This window comes from Gavialis gangeticus, unplaced genomic scaffold (genome assembly GCF_001723915.1).
Source record: "Gavialis gangeticus isolate Ggan-Ray unplaced genomic scaffold, GavGan_comp1, whole genome shotgun sequence".
NCBI lineage: Eukaryota > Metazoa > Chordata > Crocodylia > Gavialidae > Gavialis > Gavialis gangeticus.
In genome coordinates, this window is record NW_017729012.1 from 11,382,658 (window position 1) to 11,393,814 (window position 11,157).

General features: G+C 54.5%; 1 protein-coding gene across 1 annotated transcript in view; it reads left to right on the forward strand.

Moving 5' to 3' along the window:
* The first annotated feature begins 368 nt into the window (after window positions 1-368).
* LOC109293386 (telomerase-binding protein EST1A-like) overlaps window positions 369-11,157 on the forward strand; it is a 60,202-nt gene continuing 49,413 nt past the window's right edge. Inside the window, exons 1-7 of the mRNA XM_019511278.1 lie at window positions 369-1,969; window positions 3,879-4,071; window positions 4,673-4,783; window positions 5,487-5,593; window positions 6,588-6,666; window positions 8,191-8,301; window positions 9,030-9,242. Coding sequence (XP_019366823.1) covers window positions 468-1,969; window positions 3,879-4,071; window positions 4,673-4,783; window positions 5,487-5,593; window positions 6,588-6,666; window positions 8,191-8,301; window positions 9,030-9,242 — 2,316 coding nt within the window. The 5' untranslated portion in view covers window positions 369-467. The remainder of the gene's footprint in view (window positions 1,970-3,878; window positions 4,072-4,672; window positions 4,784-5,486; window positions 5,594-6,587; window positions 6,667-8,190; window positions 8,302-9,029; window positions 9,243-11,157) is intronic.

The following is an 11,157-nucleotide window of genomic DNA, read 5'->3' on the forward strand; positions in this document are numbered from 1 at the left end:
GCCTCCATCTCATCTCCATTTCTCGCCCCATTCTGTGACTTCACATAGTGCCCAAACAGCAAATTTCGGCCTTGCTTATATTAATTTTAAAATGCCTGTTCCTCTTGGAGCCTCTGAGCTCCTGTAAATGTTAGCTCTCATATCATGCACCAGAATGGGAATAACCCCCTTCTTTTTCTGTTTCCTTTCCAGAGAACACGAAAGAGCTAAAGGAGCCCAGGCATCGAAAAGATAACAGGCGCCCAGACCTGGAAATCTACAAGCCGGGTCTTTCCCGGCTAAGGAACAAGCACTTGCTTCTGAAACAGGAAGCGCCAGGGTGCGAAGGGAGCAGAGCTGAGGAAGCCAAGGATGAAACTGCCGGTGACAAAGATCCTTCTGTTGCTGCGGGGGGATCTCGGGTTGCTGAGGATCTCAGCAAAGGTGACAGCCAGAGGCAGAATGGCCCCTCTCAGGGAGATGGAGAGATGGAAAGTAAAGGGCTTGTTCAGAGCCAGGAGAGCTTGTCTAAACGCTCTGCCTTGGAGGAGGGGTGCTCCAAGGTCAGCAGAAGAACCAAGAAGCCAGACCAGCAGATCTATCAGCCTGGGAAGCGCCTGCAGTCTGTCACCAAGGAGCCGACCCCCCGGCCATCCAGCGAAGAGGTCATCAATAAGATGGAGCAGCTGAGAGTTGAGGGAGAAGAGACTGAAAGGGACCCTGGGAAAGGCACTAGTGGCAGCAGCAGAAATAAACAGAGCAGAGAGGAAAGAGAGGGAAGCCTGACCAGTGAGGGGGCAAAAACTGCCAAGGGAGAGAAAGGCAGGAGGATGGAACGGGGTGACAGGGCAAGGAAGGCAAGCAGTGACCTGCCACAGGGAAAGCTCGCCTCCACCAAGAGGTACTCCCGCTCAGACAAACGCAGGAGCCGGTACCGCACCTGCAGCACAAGCTCTGCTGGAAGCAACAACAGCACAGATGGAGCCTCCCTGGCTGAGGTGGGGAAGAAACAGCAGGAGCGAGCAAAGGAGCGGCTCCGTCCTAAGAAGCAGCCATCTGCTTCCTCCACAGACTCCCTGGATGATGACCGAATGGATAAGGTGGAAGCCTATGGCCTTGGCAGGAGCTTGGAGAGGAGGAAGCGCCTGGAGCAGAGCCGAGCTTCTGAGAGCGAGTGGAGCAGCAATGGTAAAGAAGCCAAGGGCGCTTTGCGCGTCACCTTTGACAGCTGGACCATGAGCAGGGACATCTGCATGTTGGAAAACGGCAAGAAAAGACCCCCAAAGGGCTGTGTTAACGTGAGTGACTCCACGGAGGCTGTGGAGGGCAGAGGCCAGAGCAGGGACCCTCACGGGAGAGGCCGGGGGATTCTTGTCCTGCCTGCCAACACGGACCTCTCCGCCAGCGCTGCAGGATCCCCTGAATCCATGCACTTGGGGCCTAGGCTCCTGCTTGGCGGTGGGGGCAGCAAGGCGCCCAGGGGCAGAGGCCGTGGTGGCACTACCCGCAGGTTGTGGGATCCAAACAACCCTGACCAGAAGCCGGCTCTGAAGAATCAGGCCTCTCAGCTCCACTTCCTGGACACGGATGATGAAGTGAGCCCCACTTCCTGGGGAGAAACACGCCAGTCACAGGCCTCCTACTACAAGTTTCAGAACTCAGACAATCCCTACTATTACCCAAGGCCCACAGGCCCGGGGGCCCAGTATCCCTATGGAGGATACCCACTGCAGTATCAAATGAGCCCCAGCAATGGTGTGTACCCAGGTGCTTACTATCCTGGGTATCCAGGGCAGTCAGGGCAGTACATCTGCAACCCACTCCCGTCCACCCCCCTGAGTCCTGAACTGGAGCAGCAAATGCGGAACATGCAGCAGCAGGAGCTCAGCAAACTCCTTCGAGAGGCCGGGAACCAGGAGCAGCAGCTCAGCAACCTGCTGTCCAGAGACCGGATCAGCCCTGAGGGGCTTGAGAAGATGACACAGCTGAGGTTGGCGGCTTTTGCTTTGGGCTGTGCTGTCGGGGTTGGGCCGGGGTGGTGGGAGGCATTCCTGCCGGGAAGAGTTTTGCAGGAATATTGCCCGTTCTTGGATAATTGTCTAGCAGGAATGGTTAGGCCACTGCCCAGCAACACCACAGAGGCTTCTTGAGCTGGGGCTAAGGAGCAGGTGGCTGCCTTGGTTGTGACCAGCCTCGTATGCATGTGCCATGTGCCACGGGGTCATGTGTAACAGTGAGTGAAGAAGAGCCTGAGGGAGGCATTGGCTTTGCAGAAGCGACCTGTGAACAAGCACAGTGGCCTGCCCCTGCTGAGTTAAAGGCAGCAGCTCCCTGGCCTCAGGCAGAGCTGCAGCATCTTGTTACAGAATATCAGTGCTGGGTGGAAGGAGCAGCTCAGGAGGAGCCTACACCTGCTCTGGCTCTTGAGTTCTCCATGCTGTAGTTGTAGCTGGGAGCCAGGTGGCTCCAGGCCCTGGAGCTCCTGCGTTCCTCCGCAGCAACTGTCCTGCTGTACCCTGGGGTCTGTCTGCAGCCTGGACTTGCTCCGAGCACTGTGCATAGGGCTGTCTCATCCTGTTCTATCTCTGTTACCTAAACTCCTGTCTAATGTGGGCTGCAAGCATCTTCAGGCAGGGGTGGCAGCCTGGCATCACTTCTGAGAAGTGCCTTGCAGATTTATGGTGTCATAACCATGTAAAAACACTGGCAGCTTTAGAGCTAAGTAGGTTCTCTTGCTGCTGACACTGTTAAACTCTGTGCCCTCCAGTCTTCCTGTGGGAATGGCTTGATGATGCCGCAGAGGAAGGAAGATATTAAATTGGTACCCTGCTGTGGTTGTTAGCTTGATAATGGCAGTGGCTTCTGTATTCATGACCTCCTCACTCAGGACTTCTTCAGAGACTTATTTTCACAGCCGGGTGACAGCACGTCCAGTGCGTGAATTAGTTTCGGGACCTGTTATATGCCTTGTGGACTCTCACAGTCCAAGCTCCGTGCTGGGAGTGACAGGCCTTGGCTGCATTTTTCTGCAGACCCTGCTAGATGTCCTGGTATGTCAGAGGGCTGTTCCTGAGACAGCCACACCTGATATGTTGTCAGGCCAGCTGAAGGGATCTGGGAAACCTTGCTGACAGTAGTCTACCTTGGGCAGGGGACTCCTTTCTTAGGACTCTGGAGGCATTTCTACCCTAGCTGGCCACAGCTCTGGGAGTGTAGCATAGGATGTCATTTTGCCCTGGCCCTGAGAGAGAAACCTGATTTCACTGACTTAGTGACTCTCTCCCTCTCTCTTCCTTCCTTTGCGCTCTGAATGATTTAAGCTGGGGAAGTGTCATGCTAATGGACCTCAGTAATCAGAGAGGAGGGTAGACCAGCAGGCTGCTATTTCTGAACAGAGAGGAGCCCTTATTTTTGTTGGGTGGAGGAGAGAGCAAGAGCATCCTTTCCATGGCGGGATCTTTCCTTGCCAGGTACTTGCCCTGTGTGCTCTTTCTTGGCCTCCACACAGAGATTTGGTGCGCAGAAGGAGCAGTTGGGAAAGGTGAAGGTGCATCTGTGCTTTGCATCATCATTGGAGTCTGTGCTTTCCTTTGGTTCGGTACTCTCGGGAGATCTCTGCAAGGGAAGGTGGCAGTAGCAGCGCCACCGCCCTGCCCCTGTGCAGAGCGGAGCTCCTCAGACTTGCCTCGTGAACTAAAAGGTGGGGAGGGGGCTCTGTGATGGCAGCAGTTAACAGCTCCCTGCAGTCGCACACATTGAGATTCATTTGCCATCTCCTGGCGTGTGAGACATTGCTGGCATTTTCTTCCAATGTTGGCTGGGGAGCAGCAGATGTTCCCTGCGCTTGCGCTTGCTGTTCAGTTGCTGTTGTGTCAGCTTTTGCCTGTGTCTTGTTGCAGAGCAGAGATGCTGCAGCTGTATGAGCGATGCATCCTGATGGACATAGAGTTCTCTGATAACCAGAACGTGGATCAGCTTCTGTGGAAGAACGCCTTTTACCAGGTGATTGAGAAATTCCGGCAGCTCCTCAAGGACCCTCTGGGGGAGAATGCCCACGAAATTCGGAACAAGCTGCTTCAGCTTCTGGATGAGGTAAGGGAAGGAATGCCTCTGAGCTGGCTGCAGCTTTGAAAAGAGGCTTGGTGCAGAGGTCAGCACCAGTCCATACAGCTCAGTGACTTTCCCAGCTTTGCCAGCATCTCTCTGTGACTGTGGGCAGGGCCTTCCTGTGTTCTTTAGGTTCTGTCTGCATGGGAGAGTTGTAGCTATGCTGTTACAGTGGCTAGTTAAAAAGGACATGCTTAGTTGTGATGGTGCAATGTAATCCCACCCTGTTTGCTTTGACTTAAAGCAGTTGGAAGTCGGTTTAAACAGAAGTAAATGAGCACCCATGCAAGTCCTTTGCACCAGTGCTTACAGTCTTACCTGTGGGTTAACTCTTGTGGTTTTATGTGTAGCTTTCTCTCCTGTCACTGGGATAATTATGCTGTACCTCCCAAAGGCATGGCAGAAGGCAGGGCAGGGTGGCACCTTAGGCATGGGATAGCTTGATCTGTGGGGAATGGATCCTAGAGAAAGGTAACTAAAGCCCAACAGAACCCTGGTGCTTCCTTCTCCCGCCTCGCAGGTGGGGCAGCAGGTCTTGTGCATGTGTTGACCGAGGTAGTTACAGCCAGCTGTTTGCTTGTTGCAGGGCACTGTTTTCTTTGACAGCTTGCTGCAGAACCTGCAGGTCTCGTACCAGTTCAAGCTGGAGGATTATATGGATGGGATGGCCATTCGCAGCAAGCCCCTGCGGAAGATGGTAAGTGGGCTTCCCTCCCAGGACTGGCTGTCAGACAGAGGCCGGAGCTCTTTGCACTGATGGGGTAATTACTGTGGCATCCTGAGGAGGTGGGTGACTGTTCAGCCAAATGGCAGCATATGCTCAGGGATACTTCCTCAGCAGTGCTGCAGACTTGCGGCAAATCCATTCCTGTGTGTAATACATTTTTGAAGGCTTAAAAAGAGAACAACTTGGCATGCTTCCATCCTTGAAGACAAGGAGAGGGAGGCTGTGTTAGAAAACCATGTCCTGCACCTTGTTTCTTGAGTCTTCTCTTTGCTTCTGCCATGGAGCCAGGCCAGTGAAGGGAGAAATAGAATAGTTGTGACTCCCATGAGACTTGGTATCCTGTCATCTCCGGCTGGGGGGTTGCCAAGTGAGTGGGTAGATGGGTCCACTGCAACAGGCCCCCTCATAGACTGTCTCAGAGGGAGTGGGCTGTGGAACTTGAGTTCCACTATTCCCCCACAACAGGCATGGGGCATTTTGCAGGGGTCAGGGGAATGGGTAGAGCAATTTGTGCCAGCCCTATCCAAGCTGAGCTTGTGGCAAGAGTAAGTAAGTTTCCTTGAAGCACCGGTTGGTGAGCCCCATCCAGGCAGCCCCCTCCTCCTGGAGCACACGTGCAGGCTGGCAGCAGCTGCAGAGCTCCCACGTGCGACACCGAGTGACTCTTTTCCAGGTGAAGTACGCGCTGATCAGTGCCCAGAGGTGCATGATTTGTCAAGGGGACATTTGCAGGTACCGAGAGCAAGCGAATGACACGGCAAACTACGGGAAAGCGCGCAGGTACCGTCCCCTCTTCCTCAGCCCTGCATAGAGCTCGTACACTGCTGGCTGCAAGGGAGGCATCTTACATCACCACGAGACCTGCCTCTGGCCAGCGCTAACTTTCCACACTGCCCTTTGTGTCACTGCCGCCCTAGGAACAAGCTCTTGGGCAAGGGCTGAGGTGGAAGCCAAGCTGTGCAGCTGGCAGTGCAGAGTGTTGGGTCTGACAGGGTAGCAGTTGTCTTTTCTGCTGAGCTTCTGCTGGCAGTGCTTGCCTGACGAGCGTCTCGCATCGAGCCATATGTTCCGGCTGCAGCTAAACTTGGTGGCACCTGTTGCCTCTTGTCACTCATATTTTGTCTGATAAATGCCTTTGGCTTATCCATGGCTAAATGGAAGGCAGAGCCCACTTCTTGTCTGTGACTGAGACATGGGGAGGGATGAGGACTGGGGAGCAGGTATGCTGGCCAGGGAAAGGAAAGAGTAGGATTAACTATCCACCATGCAGGTCCCTTTCCGTAGGGGGGTGGCTTTTACATCGCATAGATCTAATGTAAGCAAGTCAACACAAGTGCATGGTCCCAGGCATCAGTGGGAACATGCTGGAAGTGGGCAGGAAACTCCTTTCCACCTTTGTAGCCTTTTCTAGTTGTCTTTGCGTGCTCCTTCTGGGGGCCAGGAGAGACTTCCCTTGGGCTTTCACTGCACCCCTTAGTCACTTCCATACTGAGGCAGGAGCATTGTTTTGTGGTCTCTCTCAGGCAGTAACATGGCCTGAAGTCATCCAGCCCTTCTCCATCACAAGCCCTGTGTGGAGACTGCAGGTCCCACAAGGACTGTAGTAACAGGCAGATATGCTGGCTGTGCCCAAACCCAACAGCCAGAGGCACTCGTGCAGAGATCCTGCTCCCGCCAGCATGCCAGGGGCAGGGGACGACCCCTTTTTGTTAACAAGGATAGGGGGCACTGAAGCATTGTCTGTAACCTGCTGTGTCTTGTCTCCCCTCCTCAGCTGGTATCTGAAGGCTCAACAGATTGCCCCCAAAAATGGCCGTCCGTACAACCAGTTGGCACTCTTGGCTATCTACACGGTAAGACCACATGTGGGTGGGAGTGGAAGGGCTCTGGCACAGGCGCGGTAAAGCCCCAGAGTGATTGAGGCAGCCCTTCCTTCACTCGTGGCCATTCAAGGGACTGTCCTGGTAGGTGGTTTTAAAAGCAAAGTGATAACACCATAGGTCAGGGGGAGATGAGCCAGGTGCTTTGGCTGGTGGTTTGTAGCTTTCAAGTCAGTCATGGTTCAGCTGCATGCTGTGTTTGAAGAGTTCCCAGTGCCAACCTGGGCTTGGCCCCCACAGGCCTGGCCCCAGGAGCCTTTCTAGCCTCTTGTGTCATGTGCAAGTCCCCTGGGAGGGCCTGCTACAGTTCCTTGTGTAAAGGTGGCTAGCTCCTCCTTGTCCTGCCTAAATCTTTTCCCCTTGGGATTCCTGCAAGGGTGGCTGTTGGGAGTGACATGCACCCAGCAGTGTTCAGGACCTGCTGGCCAGCTGGGAGCAGAAAGTCTTGGAAAAGGTACTTTGAGTGAACAGATTTAAGGCCCCAAACAAAAGTATCTTGTTCCAGCACAGTGTGGCACTTCAGAGACGGCTCTGTGGCCACACCCACTGTTCTGGGCAGCTTACTGTCTTAGAGCCCTGTACCAGACTGCAAGCATGGGGCTGGGCAGAGATGCAGGGCAGCGAGCCAGCAGGGACGTTGGACACAGCAGTTTAGGGTTGCAGTGGGGGTGGCTGTTGTCAGTCACCTTGTGCCCTTCCTTTGGGGAAGGGACTTGTTCTTGTGGTAGACAGTGGAAGCAATAGATGCTGTTTTAAAACTGAGGAGCTGTGAAACTTGTTTTTTTGTCACGTACAGCAGGGTTCAGAGATGTTTCCCTGGCAACTGCTGATGGTCTCCATGACTCTAGGCATGGGGTGCAGTCACTGAGCTGCCGCTGTGCTGGCAGGGGTGTCTGTGAGGCCATCAGTTGGCAGGAGAAACTCTACACCTTGAACATGGGGCTTGGCAGGGGCTAGGGAACTGGATGACCTAAGGTCAGTTCGCTGCTCTGACACCGATGCTGGCTGGGACCTTGGGTGAGTCCTTTAGACTCTGACCCTTTGTTCTCACCTGTAAGTTGGAGGTAACAGCATCTGTCTGCCTCATGAGAGTGCTGAAAGAATAGACACCAAAGGTTGTGAGATACTCAGATCCCAGGGGGAGGGGGAAACATGGATACCAGAGGGAGCCTAGATGCATGAGCTGCAGCCCGAGCTGGGGCTTTCAGGTATGGGACCTTTGGTCACCAACTGGTCAGGCTTGTTCACTGCATCTGTGGGCTGTACTCAGATGCTCGGCGTGCATCCTCAAGGTGTCTGTGGGTATGGACTTGTGCTGGGAGCTGTAGATTACTGCAAATGGTTTTGGAGTGTTTGGGTCTGGGACATGCTTGGGAAGCAGGCGTTGATTTGTGTGGGCAAGTGCCCTGGGTGGCTTGGGGGTTGGCCTGCCAGGGGGTGGGTTCAGCCCACGGGTTCCAGGGGGCCTGGGCTCTGAGCATGCTTGTGTCCCTGCAGAGGAGGAAGCTGGATGCTGTGTACTATTACATGCGCAGCCTGGCCGCCAGCAACCCCATTCTCACAGCCAAGGAGAGTCTCATGAGCCTGTTTGAGGAGACAAAGCGCAAGGTGAGTCTTGGGATGCTCTCCCCTCCTCAGTCAGGGGCTGTCTGGCACTATAGGTGTTGGGGCTCGCTGCTGAGGTTCTGAGTTCACCCCACACTTGAGTGTGCTTCTCTGGGGTGGGGTGGGGTGGGAGTGACACCTGTCAGACTCGGTATTGGCCCTAGCACAGGTTTGAAGAACCTGGTTGTGGAGGTGGAAGAGAAGTTGCAGCTGCCAAAGTGAGGTCTCTTTCCCTGTCTGTCACCCAGAGCAGGTTGCAGGGTCCCTGCTGAGCTGTGTAGCAGCTCCCTTCTGGGGAGCATGTTAAAGCACAGCTGAACTTAGCAGCGACAGGAAATTGTTCCGGGACCTGCCTCGTTAAAGCCTCCCCCCCAGCCCTGTGCTGCTCGATTTATGGTAACAAGCTTCTCCAGACGGTCATGTTTGGATGGGCTATGCAGATCCCTGCCCTCCCCTGCCCTGCCCCAGGTTATGACATGTTGGCATTGCAGGGAATTACCAAGCACCAATTCTTTTGGAATCTAGCAGTTTCACTCCAGGGCAGTCCTTCTGGCTTCCCTCACTCCTGCCAGCCTTCAGCACCAGAAGCCAGGCCCTAAAGCAGGTGGTGAACTACTGGGTTTTGCAAAGTTGGGGAGTGGCTGGTTCTTCTGCCCCTGTAAATGGAACGCCATTGCGTTTCCTGAGCCTTGATCCCAAGGGCTCTGAGTGCATGTGCCCTGTCTGCGCAGGCTGAGCAGATGGAGCAGAAAAAACATCAGGTGTTGGAGCTGAGCCCCAGCCAGAAGGGGAAGAGCAAGAGGTCCACGTTCCGACAAGTTGGGGACGACGCCACGCGGCTGGAGATTTGGATCCACCCCTCCCACCCCCGCTCCTCCCAGGGCCATGAATCTGGCAGGGATTCTGAACAGGACAATGGGCTTGGGAACCTCAGCCCCAGCGACGTGAGTACTGCGGGACAGGGCAGCTGGCTTGGTGTCACATGCCTGGAATGCAGTGGAGTTTCACTGGAGCTGTTTTCCTTTCTTGTTGCTAAATACTCCAGCATTTTGGCTTCCCTCTGGGAGCTGTTCCTGGTTTGAGTTGGGGACCTAGTGCTTCTCGTGTTTAAGGAGTGTTGTTACCATCCATCCCCTGGCACTGCTTGGTGGTGCAGCTGCTAATGGGGTTGGGAAGGTGCAAATGGAAGATAAGAAAGTGGGGCTTCTCTGGGGCTTTCACAGGGATTGGGAAGTGGAGAGCTCAATGGGAATGGCCAATGATGATGCCCCCGTTTGCGACTTTTTGTCAGGGCTGAGACAGTTCCCCTAAAGCCAGCCTGTTGGAGCATTTCTCCAGGCGGTTTGCTGCCATGGATTTGGCTTCCAGTGTGGGCATAGCATTTGTGTTGTTGAGTCTGCTAGAAGCCATTTGTATTCCCTTCCTCCTGCTAGGGAAGGAATATAGATCCAAGGAGTCTCTTTGTGGTGCCCTTTCTGCTCTGGCCAGCTTGTTTGTCAGACAGCCTGTGAATGTGTGGGCTGGGTACGGTAGGATGTCTGCTTGAGGCTTTACCTTTCTCTAGGAATCCGATCAGTAACATGCCAGAGATATTGCCAGGGAGCTCTGGGCAGCCTGTTCCGAGAAGGGGAGTTTCCTACTGACTTGGGGAGAGCGCTGAGCGGAGGAGGGGCGTTTCATCCTAGATTTGGTGTGTTCCTTTCAACTGACCTGAGCAGGACTGAAGCCTTGGGCTGCTTACAGAGTACCCCCGACATGCAGCTGTCTGGCAGTATCAGTGCAGACTGAGTGGAACACCATTCTCAGTGCAGACTGAGTGCCCCCTTTTCTTACCAGTGTGGCTGGATCACATGTTTGAAGCACATGGCCAGAGGATGGCTTTTCTCTTTGTGCTGCATTTGTGAGAGGCCAGGTTTTCAGGGTTGGACGTGAGAGGGCATGGGGCCCTGAGGTGGCAAGAGCATGTGACAGCAGCTGCAGTTACTGGAGACTGCTTTTCTTTGTGCGTTCGTCCATTCCTCTGTCCTTCATCCCTTTGACGCATTCAAAACCTGCCCCCACCCTTGCCCCCACGTCTTGCACTTACAGTGATCAGGAGTAGCTGAGGTGTGCTCGCTGTTGCCACTGGGTGGTACTGTTTGTCCTCAGAAGGGAGCTGTCCCAGCCTTGTGTGCTGAGGCTGGGCAGATTCCGGGACCTCTGGCCTAGATTCAGAAGCAGGCGCACAAACTATGGGAAGAGAGGGCCAGAGGAGCATGTGCCAGCCTTTGGATGCTTCCTCAGCAAAGCAGGCCTTGACTGCTTTGTTGCCTTCCTCCCCAGCACAAGCACTCAGTGGTCCCAGCTGAAGACAGTCTTTTCCTTTGTGCTGCTTGGCTGCGCCTGCCATGCAGGCGGGCACCTCCTTCGGCACGTGTTCCCAAGTGGCCCGCAAGCCCTATGTGATTCTGGAGAGCAGGGTAGTGGGAGGACAGCTGACAGGGAGGCTAGAATGGCTCTCAGACATAGGGTGATGTTGCCATCCCAGGAGCTGCAGCTTGGTGAGGGGCTAGGGAAGAGATTCTGGAGCTGCTTGTTTCTGGGTTTCTACCTCAAATCCAGCCTGTCAGAGGTGACCACAAGGGTTGCTGCAGTGGGTTAGCTGCTCGGCCTGTGTGAAATCTGTCTGGTATCCTTCTGTTCTCTGGTGTACAGGTGTTTGTGCAGTCAAGGAACCATGGGGCCAGCCTTGGAGACCATGGCCTGACTTTGCTCTGAGAACAGAGGACTTCACCCACAGGGCACACCCTAACCCTGACATGCATGCTATTCCTCTGCAGAGTGGGAATGCTGGCTGCAGCCCTACCATACTGCTCCAGG